Source organism: Gavia stellata, chromosome 17 (genome assembly GCF_030936135.1).
Source record: "Gavia stellata isolate bGavSte3 chromosome 17, bGavSte3.hap2, whole genome shotgun sequence".
Lineage (NCBI taxonomy): Eukaryota > Metazoa > Chordata > Aves > Gaviiformes > Gaviidae > Gavia > Gavia stellata.
This window is the reverse complement of record NC_082610.1, coordinates 19382802-19402462: the sequence shown is the minus strand read 5'-3', so window position 1 is coordinate 19402462 and position 19661 is coordinate 19382802. Positions and strand designations below refer to the sequence as shown.

General features: G+C 42.4%; 1 protein-coding gene across 1 annotated transcript in view; it reads left to right on the top strand.

The window, feature by feature from the left end:
• The window catches only part of LOC104256763 (mucin-5B), a 45205-nt gene extending 33824 nt beyond the window's left edge, over window positions 1-11381 (top strand). The window contains exons 33-47 of the mRNA XM_059825711.1: window positions 325-508; window positions 1062-1254; window positions 1938-2116; window positions 2644-2713; window positions 2865-2986; window positions 3349-3380; window positions 3826-4003; window positions 5010-5114; window positions 5756-5796; window positions 6384-6506; window positions 7453-7548; window positions 8743-8871; window positions 9751-9790; window positions 10506-10629; window positions 11207-11381. Of these exons, the coding sequence (XP_059681694.1) occupies window positions 325-508; window positions 1062-1254; window positions 1938-2116; window positions 2644-2713; window positions 2865-2986; window positions 3349-3380; window positions 3826-4003; window positions 5010-5114; window positions 5756-5796; window positions 6384-6506; window positions 7453-7548; window positions 8743-8871; window positions 9751-9790; window positions 10506-10629; window positions 11207-11381 (1791 nt within the window). The remainder of the gene's footprint in view (window positions 1-324; window positions 509-1061; window positions 1255-1937; window positions 2117-2643; window positions 2714-2864; window positions 2987-3348; window positions 3381-3825; window positions 4004-5009; window positions 5115-5755; window positions 5797-6383; window positions 6507-7452; window positions 7549-8742; window positions 8872-9750; window positions 9791-10505; window positions 10630-11206) is intronic.
• The last annotated feature ends 8280 nt before the right edge of the window (window positions 11382-19661 follow it).

The following is a 19661-nucleotide window of genomic DNA, read 5'->3' as shown; positions in this document are numbered from 1 at the left end:
GGAATGGGTAGGAAATGCAATTACATTGCTTTCTCCCTCTCTCTTTTTTCCTTTGTGTCAACAAAAATTTGTATATTCTAAAACCTTGAGAAATTATTACATAATTGAAAGTTGTGTTTTTCTTCCTGACATGAGTATTCAAATATAAATTACAGTATATTAAAAAGGAATCATAGAGAACTGCTTAAATGCCTGCCTTGGACAGACTTCATTTGGTGCACCTGAGGTCTGCATTTATGCTTCTCTACTTCCCAGTTGCACAAACCGTCTACCTTACTCAACAGAAGGATGTCCATAGAGACCTTTTGTTTCTCTTCTTTTTAGATTTTGTTTAATGATAAGAAAGTTGTTCCAGACATTTCCAAGAATGGTATCAGGATAACCAGTTCTGGCCTTTACGTCATAGTTGAAATACCTGAATTAGAAGTTTATGTCTCCTACAGTCGACTTGCATTTTACATAAAACTCCCTTTCAGAAAGTTTTATAACAATACCGTGGGACTGTGTGGTGAGTGTCCTCATCAGCTGACAGTAATGAATGCAATAAATTTTTCTCCTACTTTCTCTTGTCCCCTTGTAAACATCTCTAAATACTTGCAACTCCACTGATTTCTATTTGTCACAAATTTTAACAAATTTATCTCTATTTGATGGAAAGACACTGTCAGGAGACAGAGTTTTAAGTCACTTGCTTTTGTTCTGTTCACAGTCTGTTGGTGGGTGGAGACAGGCTCTTTCAAAGCCCTTCCTCTTGATCATATCTACTCAATATGGGAATGTATGAAACCTGGAGAGTCCTGTGCTAGACAGAGCCATCTCAGTTGGTTTAGCCACCAGGAGAAATGCATCAACCAACATGACAACTCTGGTTTTCATGAGTAACTGGCAAACTATTTCTTCTAGCCTTCTCTTCCTACAAAGAGTTTTTGTGAACTCATCCAGGACCCCATATGTTTGACTTTCCCACAAGGAGGAGAACTTCCCTCCAGGTTTTCTCTAAAAGCAGCTTCATCAACATCAACTGTCTTCAAACTGTCACAGTGCTTTTATATTGCTACCAGGTACCTGCACCAACCAGAAGTCTGATGATGCTATGAAGAGGAATGGTGAGGTTATCGAGTCCTTCAAAGAGATGGCATTAGATTGGAAAGCCCCAGATCCTACCAACAGATACTGTAATCCAGGAGTCTCAGAACCAGCTGAAATTGAATATCATCAGCACTGTGAGCCTTCCAATCTCTGTAAAATCATCTGGTAAGACAACTCCCAAAAGTGCCAGAAAAATAAGTCCATAAGACAATTTTGTGCTTCACTACATGACTTGGGCGAACTGCTTATATAGGACATGATGAAAATATGAAGTCTAGCATACCTTCAAAAACTGAGCAGTGAACTGATGTGTGAATGTTCCTGAGTTTGGCACATATTTTTCAGCTGCATCAACAAAATCAGTCCTCCCTTAATAGTGTCCACTGCTTGGCTCTTCCTCTGCTTTTCAGTTCTGGAGAAGCCAACCAGGAACTATCTATAAATCAGTATCTGAAAGCTCTGGATGAAAAGGAACACAGTCAGAATATAGTAAGCAAATGTGTGTGTCTGGTTTTAAAATAATTTTGTGGTTTAAAATAGGATTGTCAAACATGCTGACATAAAAGTGTCAGCATATAGAATTACAGCTGTGAGCTGTGCAGGAGACTTTTCTTTGCAGATATCAGTCCAACATAAAATTGCTTCCTTTCAAAGCATTCTAAAGAATGGGAGGTAAAGCTCATTCTTAATTAAGCTGTGTGGGGGTATTGCCTATCAGAGCAATTTGTAGGTGTATCTTTACCTTGAGGCTTTCTTTGGATGAGGATGGGTTTGGTTCTGAGTTGAATTCTTCCTTGGAAGTAGCCCAAGGAAGTGAAATGCCATGTTTATCTCCTTGCTTTGTGAAGGAACCTGACCGAGTGCCATGGCGTGGTCAACCCCCAGCCCTACTATGAGGCGTGTGTGGCCAGTGGGTGCTCAGAACAGCACCCCAGTACTGAGTGCCAGAGCATGCAGACATACGCAGCCCTGTGCGGGCTCCACGGGGTCTGCGTGGACTGGAGGAGGCAGGCGAATGGGCGGTGCGGTAAGCCTGGGAAAGACCTGCTGCTGGTGAAGGGACTCCGGCCTGTTCTTTCCTCACCCACACGCCTGTTTGTGTTCCTCCACATCATCAGGCTTCAATCTTTCCTGAGCTGCTCTGGACCTGAGAAAAAGCAGGAACAAATCAAAAAGGTTCTTCCAGTCCAGAACTCCTGCAAAACAAGTGGGAAACAGGCCCATAGTCTCTCCTGGGCAGCTCAGCTGAGGAGCCCTGTGTGTTACCTAGAGCTTCATCACTAGATGGCAACACACAGCTTCTCTCTGCATGCTTTGCCCTGCTCAGGGGGACCCAGTGATGCAGGGGTAGGCACAACTCGTACTGTCGCAAGCACCTTGCTGAATCCATTGATCCCCTCTTGCTGAAGCTGCAGGGACCCCCTCGCTGGGCAGGAGCCCGGGCTGTGCAGAGCCGTGGGGTGGGCTGCGTTAGCGTGTGCGGTTCGTCCGTTGTGAATCGAAGGGTACGCATGGGTCTGGGCTTTCTAACCTGGGTGTTGTAATGCTCCACAGAGGCCAGCTGTGCTCAGGATCAGGTATACAAGCCATGCGGGGAAGCGAAAAGAAACACTTGCTTCAGCAGGTGGGTCATTTCCTAAGGCACTTTTCAAGTCCCTAACTTGAAAATTGCAGAGGAAGGCTGGAAGTTCACATTCCCCTGGGGTTTAGGTGTCTGATTGCCCTGGGGCATATTTCTGCCTCTCATTCGTTCCTTTTATATTCTAATTGTGCAGAGAAGTCGTTATGGACACCCTCCCCTCCCAAAATAACACACCAGTGTTTGTTGAGGGATGCTACTGTCCTGATGGAAAAATTCTGCTGAATGATCATGATGGCATTTGCGTCTCTGTCTGTGGTAAGAAATAATCTAAATGGTGGGATGGGAAGGGGCAATATGACCCTGACTGGAAAGTGCGCATTAAAGGGGATGTTCTGGGTACAGAGGAAATGGGGGAGACCTTGGTACTGACCCTTTCTAGTTAGGCTGGAAATGTTTCAGATTAGCAGTTTCTGCCTGCTCTGATGCAGAAAGTGCAACTTTCAAAAGAACAAAGAGGAGGATCCTTAAGAAGTTTTGGGTACACAACCTGTGACTTTGCACTCTGATTTTCTCTTTGTAGCTGTTTCTCAGTTTTCAAGACCTTTCTATTCCTGTCCTGCTTCTGTTGTTTTCCCGGGTTCAGTTATCATTAAAAGAATCTGTAATTCATTTCTTAGGTTGTACTGCACAAGATGGGTCAGTGAAAAAGGTAAGGAAAAGGAAAATACTGTCTTTATACTATAGCTGGGTGCTGTGACCTCCTGTAAAAATGACTGCATGAGTTTCTTCTTTTAATTCTAAGCTTAAAAACCAGCGAACTGCAATGACGGTGGGGAAGAAAAGAGCAGATTTTCACTCCAGAACTTTATTAATCACTTGAGGTACAGAAGCAGAAATAGCAGTTTGTGGGAATCACTGTTTCCTGGTAGAACTACCAGGCTTCCCTTCTGGAAACACATAAACCTGCAAAGGATGGTGGCAGATAATAGCATTCTTTCTTACTGTTCCCTTCTCCTCCCTATGGTATTTGAACTCTGATTTTCCTACATAATAAATTAGGGCAACCTAGCCCTACACTGTCTTGCAGCAGGCATTCATTAGTACAATGCTTCTAGTTTTTGCTCTCTGAACGACTATCCCTGTTGTTTTCACAGCCTAGAGAGGCTTGGGAGCACGACTGTCAATACTGTGCTTGCGACGAAGCAACCTTGAATATTTCTTGCTTCCCCCGCCCTTGTGCTAAATCTCCACCTATCAACTGCACTAAAGAGGGCTTTGTACGCAAAATAAAAACACGTCTGGATGACCCGTGCTGCACAGAGACAGTCTGTGGTAAGTAGATAATTCAGATGTCACAATGCGGTATCATTTGCCTTTAGCAGCAATCCTCAAGTGAGATCTGGTACCCCACAGGTACCAGATTCAAATAAACACACTGGAGTGGTCATTTATTCCATCTATATGCCAGGAGCTCTTGCTATCAGAAGAGACCTCCTCTGGCCCATCTTGTATTCTAAACTAGTGCCGTGATCCGCCAGATACTTACATTGGAAAATCCCCCATGGACCGTTGGGAGCACCAGGTGCTTCACAGGATCCTCTGGCTCTTGTCCCTTCTGAGATGAGAGGGTGATCCTTGCACAGAGATCCATGCAGTAAAGGAGGATGTGCTCATCTTCCAGGCTCCCCCAGGGCCTCCTTTGGAGGTTCTTGATATATGTTTGCCCTCACCTTTCCATTTGCATCCTCCCCGTCCCAAATGTCCAGCAGAACACAGGACCTCCTCATCAGGCTGCTCCTAACCCTGGCCATTCCCAGCACCTATAGGAAAATGCAGGACAGGGGATCTTGGCAACGGTGGTGGGATGTTTTTCTGTTTCTCATCCTTTCGTGCTGCCAGGCAGCGGTCCATTAGGCTCCTTGGAAGCCTTGAGGGAGCAGTGGGCACTGTCAGGGTGCTTTGCCTTGCATGTCCCAACCTTTACATCTTTGGCTCTTATCCACTGTCTATTCATTTTTTTCACTCTCTGACTCATTTACCTTTACCTCAACTTGTTTCCCTGTCACTTCTCTGAGATGAGGGTGTTTAGGTTTTTTAGAGATGACATCCAGTGGGGGAAAAGAAGCAGGAACAAGGGCCAGAAGTATATGTCCAGGGAAGAGGCTTACAGTAGAGCAAGCTTGGAGATACTTCACCTGAACATGTCCCAAACTCCAAAAATGTGTGGTTCAAGAATCATCTATTTCTACCCAATTTCTTAGATGTTCAAGCTTTGGTCTGCAAGTAACACTGCTGGATGGGATGCTTTGGCTTACTTTATCTCTGTTGTCTATTACAGAATGCGATATAAAAACCTGCATTATCAGCAAAACAGCATGTGACTTAGGCTTCCAACCAGTAGTTGCTATATCTGAGGACGGTTGTTGTCCTATCTTCTCCTGTAGTAAGTACTGTGTTTCCTTAAGGTGTTTTATTTATTCCTTAAACTATTTCATTTTTTCTAAATGAGTAAAAATCATAAGCAGTAGCCTCTCCCCTTCCCTCTCAGCCTTTACAATTGGTGCTTTTTTTTTTTTTTTTTTGAGGTGCAGTAACTGGTGTCAGTTCTCTGTAGCTAGTATTCAGTGAGTTAAGGTATTGATCAGATACCAAATGTCAATTACATTGAACCCATCCTGAAGCTCTGCTGCCAAATTATATTTCCAGATTCACATACCTGACCCAGCTTCCCATTGGCTCTGTTACCAGCAAGGTGGTTAACAATAAAGAAAAGCTCAACTAATTTCAAGTATGGGTAAAAAAACATGAGGAGAATAGATTTTTTCCATATGCAAAATACCAGGATATACAATTATCCCCCATTTCATGCATAACATCTGAGCAGATGTTACACGTGGGCTTCCAAATAACAATTAGCACCATGTACTAGTTACTTTTTCCCCCTTTTGTGCTGGTTATTAAGGCTAGTGAATAAGCTCAGTTCTTTTTTTTGTCTCCTCTACATCACTCACAATTCAAAGATGAGTACAGTAACTGTTTACATCATTCCTAGCACATCCTTTTCATTTTATTTTTTTCTTACAGTACCAAAAGGTGTATGTGTTTCTGAAGGAGTTGAATTTAAGGTAGGTCTTCTTCCAGACACATCTTTCCACAGGTTAACGCTGCCTGAGTTACAATTTTCTGAAGTTGTTATTGTCAACACTCACATAAAAAGCAGGATTCAAATGGCCCGTAATTTTTCCCTGCCAGTAGTCATATATACTATTGGAAATGTAACTGAATAGAGACCGGTGAATAGAACTGAATAGTAATGCTAGAGACCAGTGGCTTGCTTACTAAATGAGATCTTTCCTATATTTTAGAGTCAAGAAGTCAGAATTGTGATTGAATACAAGTTTTAAACCTCATTGGATGTTTTAAGATTAATTGCTAGGTCAAACTGAGTGAAAATTGATGCATGAAATTTATGAGATAATGTAATAACTCATTTAATGTGATTGATGCACTTGGGAATGCCAGCCTTGTGTTCATTTTGTGATACTGACAGTGTGAGGTTTCAGAGATCTGGAGGTATTAATCTCAGGAAGTTCTTCCAAAAATAAATCTGAAGCATAAGCATTCATTTTTGATAGTCCAGGGCATGTATGTTTATTCTGGAACCCACTGAATTCTTGCCATGGCCTGTCTCCTCTCTCCTCTATATTTCCAGCCTGGGACAATGGTGCCTAAAAGCTCTTGCGAGGACTGTGTGTGCACAGATGAGCAGGACGTTGTGACACAGACCAACCGCATCCGGTGTGTTCCAGTGAAATGCCAAACCACCTGCCAGCAGGTCAGCGCTGCACGCTCAGCCTCCCCAACCACGAACAATGGCTTTTGAGGGGATATACTGTAAAACTGGGATAGTATAACTGCTTCCTCACTGAAAGATAGCAGGATATAATCTTCTATTAGATTTTTTGTAAAGTCCACCAGAGTGCTGGTTATTTTTGCTCTAACAAATTTAACAGGTCACCCTTGGAAAGGTGTCCTAAGGGAGAACGATTGCAAACCTATTTAAGAGAAGTCCAACTGCTGGAAGATGACGTTTGTGCCATTCTCTTGGTGTTGCCCATTGTCAGCTCAAAAATTAAGATTGTAAAGAAACTGCACAGTGGTTTATATGTTTCCAGACACTTCTCAGTACTCGTGAGCTGAGAGTGCACACAAACTGTTCAGTCTATCACTGAATGTAAGCAAAGAGTGTTTTCTTTTCCATTCTTGCCCAGATAAGGCCAGACCCACCACCAATCCTAAAAAATGGATGAAACCATTATCCTTTATCCTGAAGCCAGCCATACCCACACCCATCAAAAGACCAATGGATACCTAAAACGCAGGGGAGGAAATAGCTGATGCATGATCTTCACATGTCTGACAGTAGCAATTCTTGTGGGTAATGATATCAGACCAAGCACTGGTGGTAGATTGTGCAAGTAATCATACGCTGAATTAATTTATTTGGCCTGACTTGTGTGTTAGCCCGAGGAAGAATAGCCCATGACAGGTCTTCATGGTAACTGAAGTGCCCAGAAGTCACTGTTCATTCAATAAGGGAAAGAAATGGTCAGCTTTGATTGTCAGGCTTAAAGTTGTTCCAACAGGTTTCTAAAGACAACAGAAATGAAACCAGAAGGTTGGCTCTTTTCCTCTGCCATCTCCAGCGTGGCTTTGATCCAAAGGTGCTTCATGAACAAGACATCAAGAAACATGGCTAAATGGAAACTTTACTTCCACAGGGCTTCCGCTACGTGGAAGAGGAGGGTCAGTGCTGCAGCCAGTGCCAGCAAGTGGCATGTGTGGCAAATTTTCAGTTTGGCAATGTGACCATTGAGGTAAGCACTCCCTTGCTCTGCACACAAGGCTGAATTATCAAAAAGACCACAGCATTTTTTGAACCAGTGTCATTCATTTTGAGGCTGGGAAGACCTCGAGGAGATTTAAAAATGTCTGTATTTCAAAAGTAAATGTAGACATTTATACAGCTGCTCTCTGCTGCGTGCATCTCACAGGCACCACTATGTTGAAAATTATGCCTCTCCAGCAGGAATGAAAATCATGTTACCTCCCCTCTTCCTGACGTGCAACAGAAAGAAAGAATTTAGAGGGGATGGTGACATTGTGTAACACTGCTCTTGTAAAGATACGTGAGCTGGCTTCACATCATACTGCTCCGACCTGGAAACAGTGTCATTATCTCGCCCTGGCGATACAGGGCTAAATAGTGTGAGTGAGCTGATACAGCTGTACTAGCACTAGTTCTGAATTTGCTGAGGCAGAAATCAAAAGTGGCATATCTGCTGTAGTATCGTGTGACTTGGTAACACACCCAGGTAATACATCATTTCTTGTGAGCGTAGCGTTGTGTAGACATGGGCTGAGCCTCAGGCTAGCTCTTTGGTTTTATTACAGCCTGCTACTCCTGTGAATGGTTAATGACGCTGTCTCAACCAGTGACTATTGTCTTACATGCTACTGCTTCTCTGGTAGCTCTTGTGTTCTGCATCTGTTCTATTTCATCCTTTTATTCCTTGATAATTTATCTTGCAAGCTAGCTTCTCCTGTGCCAACATGCAATTTTTATGTTTCCATGAGGAGGCTTTGCATTTATCCATTAAACTCTATTATGAAGACTTTTCTCCTCTTTCACACTTTTTGCTTTTCTTCCATCTATTAAAAAAGAAAACTGTTGAAATCCTTTAAAAGAGTTATTTTTCTTTTGTGTATATTTTATTCCACATATATTAACATACCTACTTGCTGGCATTTCTGTTCATACCTCTATGCTGATTCTGTCACCAGCTTTTGATTCTTTCCACCTAGGTGGCCACAGAAGGGATTTTGCATAGGCTAATAGTGGTGAGCTTGGTACCTGGTTTGCAGATATGAGTTCCAGACACCTCAGCACTTTCAGAGTGATATGAACAACCCAGTCCCTCTGCCAGTTCATTGACTGTATTACTATTGCATTATTCTGCTTTCATTGCAATACTATATTGTGTTGGGTTTTTTTCCCTGTTTTTATTCAGGTTGGAAAGAGTTATAAAGCTCCATATGATAACTGTACTCAGTACACGTGCACTGAATCAGGGGGCCAGTTTTCCTTGACTAGTACAGTAAAAGTCTGCCTACCATTTGAAGAATCAAACTGTGTCCCAGTAAGTATTTTAGAGCCAGAAAAAAAGCCTTCTGGAATGAGACCTGCTGCTGGTCTGAGAGTCCTTTTACTGTTTTGAATGAGCCACTTCAGTATTTCTTGATCTTTCTGAACTGATCATCCTTGTTTGAAGGAAATGGGTCTTTTCAGCCCATGGAAGTAAAATAAAACTATTTGCAAATAACCCACACATTTTACTTGTGGTATAAGCACTAGAACTTGAAAGAGAAGAGCACTGGGGCAATAGCAAGGTGGGATTTTTCATCACTTGAGGAACACCAGTGTTACGAACCGCAGTTGAGCAAATGGTAACTCACCATGGACCCCTGGGGGAACTGATGAACACCGTGTCTTCTGACAGATGGTGCATCAGTAAGCAAAGAGGTGGTATATGAATGAGCAAGGGGTATCATTCATGCCCTGGCTTTCAGCAATTAGTGGTTTCCAGTAACTTTCAGAAGCATTCTGGGGCTTAGCAGCAGATCTGAAACCCAACGCAGGGACAAAGACAGCCATTCACTTGAATTAGCTTTGGGGTAGGTTCTGCTCAGGTCAGGCTGTTCAATTCCAGGAGCGGCTGTCATTCTCTGGGGCTGGGTTTTTTGTGCTGACTTCAATAGGACCTACATAAGTTCAGGCATGTGTTACAGGACATTTTCCCTGGCTTGTGACAGGATATATAGTTTTAAGAAAATTCACTCCCTTCCTTGCTGGATTTTTTTTAAAGCAGTTTTTATATATAACTGGTACACAAATAGGTGTGATGAGGAATCTGTGTTGGTTAGAGATGAGGGAATATACCCAAACTCTCACTGTTGTTATTAGCAGCTTAGCAATACGTGCATCTGAACTGTTCTGGTTATGTTTGTTTTCAATACAGGGGACAGTTGATGTGACTTCAGATGGCTGTTGTAAGACATGTGAGTGCATTAGATCACTGATTCCTTATTCCAGTACTGTTAGGTTCTCCCCTGCTTGTAGTCCTGTTTCTGCATGCACTGAGGTTCTGCAGTTTCCACAGACTGGAAGACTGTTTTTAAAGCAGCAAAGCTGTTTTGTACCTCACAGCTGAGGTTAAAAATCTGCTCACAGCTGAGCCTAAAAATCTGCCTCAGTCTTTCAATGGGGACACTAAAATTCTTTGATCTCCTTTTCTGTGTTTTTAAATAACTGAAATAGCGTTAATTTGAACTATACTCCTGATAAGAAAAATTGTAGAAAATATGCTCTGTATTCTTCCATCTGGAAATTGAATGGAAAAAAGGGTCTTTTTTCTGTAGCATCCACCTAGAAATCATAGGTTGTTATAGACTCACAAATGTCATTTATAGCAATTTTAAAAAACCCAGACACTTCATGTCTCCTTTAGGTCTTGGTTCAACAGTATCTTTACAGGAAGTTATACATAAGCCTTCATTTAAGCTAGTCCACAAATCGAAAAGTGCCTTGACCAGCAAGAAATTGCTTTGCTGAATTAGTCCCTCTTTGCACTCTCTTTTTTTTTTTTTTTTTTTGGTTTTGCATTTGAACTGTAAATTTTGGTAGGATGATCTGCCCTTGGTTTCCTAGCAGATACCTTTCAAAACATTTACTCCCCAGTCTGAAGAAGTCTAACAGAAGTGTTCTCCTACACAGGTGTCGATCTGCCGCATAAATGCAAACGCAATATGAAAGAGCAGTATATCGTCCACGACAACTGTAAGTCAGCAGCTCCGGTCCCAGTGCCCTTTTGTGAAGGGACGTGCAGTACCTATTCTGTGTAAGTAGGAAACCTTTCTCTGTCCTCCCCCATGTCTGGTCTTCCTGGGTTCTAGTCGCCAATGGGCTGTTTGTCCCCTTCCTGCTGTTTAAAAGGACCTGGTTGGGAAACTGGGTGTGCAGAACAGCAGTCATTAGCAATGTGACTGAATGTCTTTAGTGTGACAGGAGTGCCTTATCGTAGCTAGGAAAATAGGTCCCTTTGAAAAGTCATCAGCTAAATTTATTAACTATCTGTTCTTAAACATGTCCTCATGTGGTTTTTGAACAGCCCTGGTGTTTAGTGGAGTTTTTTTCCTGCTCTTTGGTCTCTGCATGAATTGCTTCTTTCTGTCTGGCCAGAATGGGGCTAATCCAAAATCCACTGATGTTACTGGGATTTTCCCCATTGGTGTCAGAGGATCTGGCCCTGCATGGCTAGTAGCGTCCTGAGGAAAGACTGTTACGAATAAGCAGAAAAAAAGATAGGAAATTTAGCTCCTCTACTCCTTAGAAGTACCTCCATTTGGAGCAGCAAATATGGATCAGTTTGGGAAGACAACAGGCAGCAGACTGATGTGCAAATCTCATTTCTCCAGGTATTCCTTTGAGACCGGTGAAATGGAGCACAAATGCATTTGCTGCCATGAAAAAAGGAGTCATGAAGTGAAGGTGGAACTGGTTTGCTCTGAGCATAAGACAGTCCAGTTCACATATGTGCATGTAGATGAGTGTGGATGTGTGGAAACAAAATGTCCAAAGAGGAGAACATGAGCATAAACTAAAGGAAACGTTTCAGCTCCCATTTAATGCTTCCCTAGCAAGTGAGTAGTTTAGAAAACAGCTGTGAGTAACCTTCAAATGACCATAATTCCCTCTTACGCTTTTTCCGTCTGGTACTATATGTAGTTATGGAAATTAGTTAAAGATTTTACTCTAAATGTTTGTAGAATAAACTGCATTTCAAAGAGGACTTGTTCTCCTGTTTCAGTGATGCTGCTAATAGGGCAAGGTGGCTAATGTCTTTAATCCCATAGCGGTGTGTAAACCAAGGTTATTACAAGACACTCTCTCTAGACAGCTGATGCCTTTCAAAAGTCCTGCCTGAAGAAAGCGCACATTGTAAAACCATAACCACACGCATCACTTCATTTCCCTTAGAAGGGACACAGCAATCACTTCCAGAGCTGCAGTTCTGTCGGAGAGGCAGGACTTAGCTTGGGCACATTCACGTTCTTCTCCCCAGTGGTCCTGAATCTACTTTGGCTGTGACTTTGGGTCACTGGAGGAAAGCAAGGTGCTTTTTTCCTTCTGCACAGTAAGCACTACATCAGGAGTGTAAAAACATGTTTTACATATGCACTATAAAATTACTGTATTTGCACCCTTATTGTGAGTCCTTATCTCACTGGTGTTTTTTGTTATTTGCCAATATCAGACTCTGAGGTGTGTGTCAGGTGAGAGGCTGATGTTCAGTCTCACTAGTGGTTACATGACTATGATGTGCGTTATAAACAATTACCTCCCAGTTAGCATGTCCAGTGGTACTGGTGACAGTATCTTATGTGGACAGGGATCAAAATGGTCCAACAATACCTTCAGAATACGCAAGGAAGGCAGATGCTTCTGGTACTTGAGCAATTTGGTCTTCTGTGACCTGAAAGAGAATGGAGGACTGTAGAGTACAGTGTCCTGCGTCCTGCTGTGTGGGGGCTTTTGGGAATCGTTTTGAAGGGAATGATTTTGAACGGACTAAGTAGATATGAAGTACGTTAACCTTTAGTGTTCCTTTTTAAAATGCTGTGACTATTGAGCCTCAAGTAATCTTTAATTCTTTTTCATAATAAATCATTTCAGCTGATGTCAGGTTACTTTCATGTGTACTGTTTCATGATGGTGTTGCTGATCTTAAAATTGTGGGAATCCTTGACTTTGAATAGGCATAGGAGTTGAATGGTACATGTTTTTCTCTGCTCTCACCTGAGAGTCCCATGCTTATTAGGTCATCACTGTGATGCAATAGGGCAGTCCATGTTATGCCTCTGCAGGATTCAGTTCAGATTGTTTTAACTAACGCGTTCTCCAGCTCCTTTCTGGAATGATTTGTCTCAACCTAAGACTGGTGTAAGAGCCCTTGGGAAGTTACCAGTTTCTCAGCACTGGGTATTTTGAGAGCCAGGGTAGACAGCTTAGGCAGCTGAAGTCAGAGGAGGTGAATTTCATCCTTTGTTTTTATTCTGTTTCCTTATAAACAACAAAAGAGACCCTGAGTGTACCTAACAACCACAGTGGGAATAGGCACACTGCAGGTATCTTTGGGAAACATGGACAACAAAATCCAGCGGGGTGTTTGTGCTGAAGTAATGAATTATAGAACAATAGAATCATAGAATATCTCAAGTTGGAAGGGATCTACAAGGATCATCAACTTGAACCTAACTCTCCCACTCTCAGCCTCTGCACCAGCCAGGGACCAATTTGCTTGACTGTAAATTATAGGAATCTCCAAATAATCCAGTTAACTGACAGTGCAATGCAACTCCCTTGGAAGGCATGTGTTGCAATTGCTTGACAGTGAGGCTCATGTATAAATTTCACATTAGCCCAGAAAACATTCTTACTGATACAGATCAAGTGCACGCATGCTTTTACAATTCAAAGAACAGCAGCAAAAAAGGACATTCCTTTCTTTCCTCCTTGCCTTTCCCTGAGGGGGAAGAAATCATTCTTGAGTGCTTTTGTCATCAGAAGAGTAAACAGACTCTGTAAGTAGTCAGATACACACTCATGTAAATCCTGAAAATCAATCATTCTCAGCAGGATGGCTTAGCAAGAACACTATCAGAAAGCTTTCCCATCTCTGCATTACCTTCAGATAGGAGAAAGGCATAAACCACAGTCTAATCTTAGCAGGTGCACTTAGATTTATGTTCTGTTTGTTTTAGTGATGATGAGACTTTATACAGAAAATGAGAATGGCATTGATTTAAAGGTATACTTTCCTGTTCATTTTTGGCATGCATTTTACTTTTCAGGTAAGTGAAATGCTGGAACTAAAGTCATATTCCCATCTCCAGAGTACTTTTGAATAGAGGATCATGTGAAACCTCACATACTCCTTCTCCATTTCCAGTTACACTTGGCACTTCATTTGCTCACTCAGCCCAGCATCTAACTGGCCTGTGCAATACTATTTACAGCTCTGATGGCCAGGTATTAAAGTGAACTCATTGGTCCTCTGTTTGCAGGTGCAGAGTCCTATTTAGCTGAGATGCAGTCAGCAAGGCAAAGCCTCTTTAATGAGAACTTCCAGCTTCCTCAGCTCAGAGATAGTCAGTGGGTCAAACATCTCCCCCCACCCACCCACAGACAAATGCACAGAAACAAAAATCACCCTGAAAGCTGCTCGATCTTGGGAAAGCGATACACTGGAAGCAAAGAGATATAATGACCCACTTGCAAGATGGCTCTTCTTGCTGAGTGGCTCTGCCTCTGCATGCAGCAGCATTGCCACTTGCTCAGAGCAAGCTGGACTGCAGCTAAAGTCTGTGTGTCCTTCTCTAGGCTGTTGTCACAAGCCCCCCACCAGAACTGGCAAAGTTGAACACAGGCAGGTCTTCTAGGAAAAGCTTCCCTGTGAACGCTTCACTTGACCATGATCCTGCTGCCGCTGCTGTGTGGCTGCTTCTCACGTGTGCACGGTCAAGCCCTCATCTGTAGCCCCAGGCCATCTCTTTCAGTTAGTGAATAGCCTCTGCAAGTCAAACATTTCCCTGGCATAACTCGAGAAAAATCAGTGGCATTGCTCCAAGTACTGTTTCTTCCTTTTGCGTGAATTCTTTACACCAGCATCCACTTCAATAGGGTAACCCCAGGAGAACCAGCGTTCAGCTGAGCCAGTTGGGCCAGGGCTCAGCTGGTTTCAGCCTGTAGCCATTCTTTTCTTATCATGCGAGGATGGTACTCCCACTCACTGAACAGTTCTGAGGCAATACACCAGGAAGTACTGTCCCATATTGCTAAAATAAATATTTGCCAGAGATACTGCCTCGCGTCAGGTGAACAAGTCCTAAGACACTTTATCATGTCACTGGAGTGCTCTGAGCCTGGGTTGCCATTATGAGATGAACTCTGACTTGCCTATTGGTTTGTGGCTTGGAAAGGTCAGTTCTCAACACTACTTTGACGTAGTTTAGCTAAATTTTTGTTTGTTTTTTGTTACCAATTATTGATGGTTGCAAGGAGGAAGAGAAAATTAAAGGCATGCTCTGGATTTTTATTTGGGGAGAGGCACTGTTCTTTTACAAACTTCTCCGCTGCACGGATCCCCTGGCTGTGGAATCGGACCTCTAGTGTTATCTACGGTGTGCTGTATCGATATCAATCTATTCTGGTATCTAGAATCTCGAGCTGAAAACAAAGACCGTGAACTGTAAATGCCCTCTAATACAGAAGGGATTGTTTAAAAGAATGCTGCACCTATTTTGTTTCAGCGTACCGGCTTAACAATTAGAATGAGAAAGTTGTAATGTAAACATGAAAAAATTTGTCTAACTATCACTCAGGAAAGTTATCTGATTAGTAATGAACCAGAAAAGAAAGTAATCTGGCAAATTCGATGGATCGTCTTGCAGGTAAGGGGGAGACCAAGCATTGGGTTGCCCAAGAGCTGTGCCTGACTCTTCTACAGATTCCTGTGCTCAAATACACGTTCTTGGCCTTGTTTATATTTCCTTTCTGATCTAAGATAAGGATAAAGGTAGGCTTTTGTTTCTTTTATGTGATTGCAAGATTTAAGTTCATAAACCCTTTTTGCAGTAGTATATAACATGCTTTTGTCAGGCATCCCAAACATCCTTTAAGAGAAAGAACTGCGACAATTTTCCAAAGACACCAAGACAAAGGTATATCAGTTGTGAAAATCTTTCTGGTTTTTACACTTCAAAGGAGCTGATTATTCAGTATCTTTAGGGCAACAATGGAGTCTCAGTTTACCTTGTATAAGGCCATTCTCACATCCATTTAATTCTTTGACAACAGCAATCCCTCTCTCAGGAAAGCAACCTGTGCCCAGGCAACTGGCTTTGTGTCAAAAGTAGGCCAGGGTTTGATCATGAAGCTACAGAGAGGTTGTAAATTCTTATGTGCTTTACTTTTCTCTAGGTGTGAAGACCCAGTTTTCATCAGTAGTCGCTAAGGCAGTTTAATTGATACTTGCTGGCTTTAATTTAATGATCTTTTTAATTCAAAACTGATGTGTCCAGTGGCTTCCTGTAGCTGTAGGTTGACACCTTTGTTTATAGATATCCCTGTTTCACTCGAGCTTGCTTTCTGTGAAGGTCTGTTTTTAAAATATCCTCCTTATTGGAAAGACAATGTTTTAACTACTGATCCTCCAGAGGAACCAGTCCAGTGAGGTGTCCCATTGATATGAGTGAAGAAATCAAAGAGGACTGGGTGGGTAGGCTCTGGTTTACCCATCTACCTAAAAAAACACGTGTATAAATTAGGATTTGAGGCACTGTAATCATTCTGTGTAGTTACTGAAAATTGCTATGCATCTTGCCTGAGAGCTAAGCTGTCTTCTGGAAGTGCCCTCACCTCTCCCTCTTTTGACTTCATAGGCAGTCTGAGGTAAGTACAGCCAATTTTATATGTTTGTAACGGGAAGCGACAGAGATTTACTGCAAATCCTGCCAACCCTATGTCCTGCCTTTGAACAGCTCAACCATCTTCAGGACTTTCAGTGAAAGACCCTTTCACCCTGATTTCTAATAAGAATGATGTTGAGAACAGTTTCATTATTTTTGATAGGTTCTTTGGCGAGGGCTTCATCTCACTTTTAACATTTGTAGTGGACTTGTGAAATTTCCCTTTACTCCCTTTTGGTTTTTTAAATGTAGTCCTTAGTAACTGATCTCATTCTCAACCCTGACACAGAGTGAGTCATATTTTGACCTACCCCAATGTCCCTTAGCATGACTCCAGCAAATTAAAGGGAGCTTAAAATTGGGCTGACTTAGCAGGCAGGAAGTTTGCTGCCATTCCTATGTGTTTTATATTTAAGTTAGAGTCAACTTGAATTTCTGAAGGGCACTGAAGAAGTGCATAAACCCTTTTGTGTTCCAGCTCTGAAATGTTTTTTCCTGTGTCACCACCTCTCCCTGCACTGCTATTCAAAGATAGTAATGAGGCAAGTCCACTGCCATTCCTTTACAGCATCTTGCCTTCACTTCTTTACATATCCAGACATTTTTCTTTATTGACTGATTCATTTCTCGTAATGCCGTAGAAACTTGGCTTAAAACCAGAGTTTAATCTGACCCTCAGTGAGCATTGTTCTACAAACAAAAGGCTGCCAAAGTGCAATGTAGCCATACCAGCTGCTACTTTATGGCCTGGAATTAGCTTTTCCCCCAGGGCTATTTCTCTCAAGGACCACAGCAGATACCTTTACATCCCCAAGCACCCCAACTTACTAATAGCTTGCCCACTTACACTTTCTGTTTGCTCTTGATCATGTTCTCTGGCTTTTTCAGATGCAGTCATTTCAGGTTAGGCATGGAAAAGGTTTCCTGGGTATGTGATACATGCTATAAATCCATCTTTCTTTACTGTTACCCCAGGAAAATTTTCAGGAAGTGCTACGATTCGTCACACCCTTCCTAAATAACTAGTTTGGGAAATCCTTCAAAGAATTTTTATAGCCTGCACTGCTTGCTCTGTATGGTGAAGTGCCCATCTGGAGGCCGTTTACTGAGAACCAGAATAGCCCCTGTGGCACCAGTGTGGATGCTTATTCTTCTCCATCACCAAATAAATTGGACTTGACATCTTCCTAAAGACATCTGTGCCTTTCCAGCAGCAAGTAGTTGATTGGGTGACGTCTTTCTATCTTGTGTTGTGCGGCTCAGACTAGATTATAATAATGACCCTTATAGTCTTTGTAAAAGGAAAAGCAGTTTCAGGCACATTCTCACCCTACATCCACACTTTCGTAATTGGATAAGTAGGTATTTGACTACTGGTCATACAAAGATTTCTGGCGGAAACAGAAGCTATGCCTATTAATTCACCTTTCCCTCAAGCTCAACCACTTGAAAAACATCTGAAAAAGACCCTCCCAAGTTAAAAAAACAAACCAAGTTTTCCCAGTGGTCTCATATTTTGCTTTAACAGGAATGTTTGAGAGTGTGCTCGACTTCCCTGACATGTTTTTATTAATAACTAATGAATTAAGCTGCTTGCTTTTGAAGTTGATTTTTCACTGCAGAGTAAGACTCAATGAAAGGACTTTCTTTGCATCCTGGACATGAGTGTTACCACTGTGTCTTAGGCCTACCTGACTGATATATGTCCTGGGATAGCATGGTACTTCTGACAACAAAATTGTCTGTTCTATAAAAATCCTAAGAAATGAGTCATTATTTTATCTGATGAACAGTTCCACATCACTGAGTAATATCACCCTTGCTCGTAGATACGTGGGGATTCCATAATACAGTTATATTTCACTGGTACTGTATCACTTTGAATTCTCTGGTTTCTAATAGCTTTGGATCTCATTCTCTTCCAGTTTCTAGTTTATAAATCTGGGATAATTCAGGAATCATCTTTTTTTTTCAATCACAGCTTTTTATTACAGCTTTAAAACTGAACTACATCTTTAGTCTTTATTTCCTTCATAAGGTGGGCTGCCTTGCCTGAGAAAGATTCTTCTAACAAAACAATAAATAACAAAGTTTTTCATTATCATCAGCAAAGTTGAATACTTCGTACATGGAGCTTGTAAAACACTGCAGTCGCCAACTATTTGAACAAAATAGCCTGTTAATAATGCATGCAAGGGATTATTAGTAATTAAGAACTGTTTCTCCTTGTTCCCGCAGTCAAAACAACGGAGCAAACATTGAAATATGTAATCTTTGTTGCTAATGGATTCTGACTGGACTAGCAGGTACTGCTTCGTCTGCACAGCTTTCTTTGAAGGAAATACAAATGAGTTATGTGTTCAGTCGGCACTACAGCTGGAGAGATGAGATGGGTCAGTACTGTCCTTTAGAGTGCAATACATGCTTACAGCAGCAGAATCTGAAAGTGAGAAAAGCCCTTGCTCTCTGTGAAAAACCCAACCTGTCATTTGATACGAGCTGACATTGAAAGCGGTATTATGATGTGACAGAAACGTGGTGTGACAGGATCCCCAGCCAGACGGTTCACTGAAGTGGAATGTTTTTAAAGTAAAAAGGGCTCTCCCATGCCAAAAAAATACCAGATACTTCCAGTCCCTACAGCTGGATTTTACTAGAGTACAAAATAATAATCTGCAATGGGGTGACTCTCAGCAGAGGAACTGCAGAGCTGGTGGGTGAATAGGATTTTAAAAGGTTTGATTAAATAGGTCCCCTGTCAGCCGTGTTCATGGAGAGTGGGTCCTTCCCCAGTCCACCTCCTGCCAGCTCCACTGGGGTTGCCAGGTCTCTTCAGGGTCCCTGGGAAGCCTCCTTCTTTCCCTTGCCTCTGAAGTTTGTCTTTGGGTCTGCTGTCATCTGCAGAAAGCCCCCGCTCCTTGTCTCCCTGTCTGCACTCCTGCTGCAGGCTCATCCCATACCCTTCACACCCTGTTTAGATGCATTTGCCCTCCCAAATCTTCTCCCAGCTAAGCCTGTGCGGTTACTCTCAGGAAAGGAGTCACCTCGCCTTCCTTGAGAGGGTCTACTTTAGGCTGCAACAAGTAAAAATAAATCCCCAGTATCCATGTAGGCTGGGTGATGAGAGATTGAGAGCAGCGCTGCAGAGAAGACCTTGAGGATACCGGTGGATATAAAATCGGACGATGAACTGGCAATGAGCGCTCACAGCCCAGAAAGCCAATCACATCCTGGGCTGCATCAAAAGCACTGTGGCCAGCAGGTCGAGGGAGGTGATGCTCCCCTTCTACTCCGCTCTGGTGAGACCCCACCTGGAGTACTGCGTCCAGCTCTGGGGCCCCCAGTACAAGAAAGACATGGACCTGTTAGGTCCAGATGATCAGAGGGATGGAACACCTCTCCT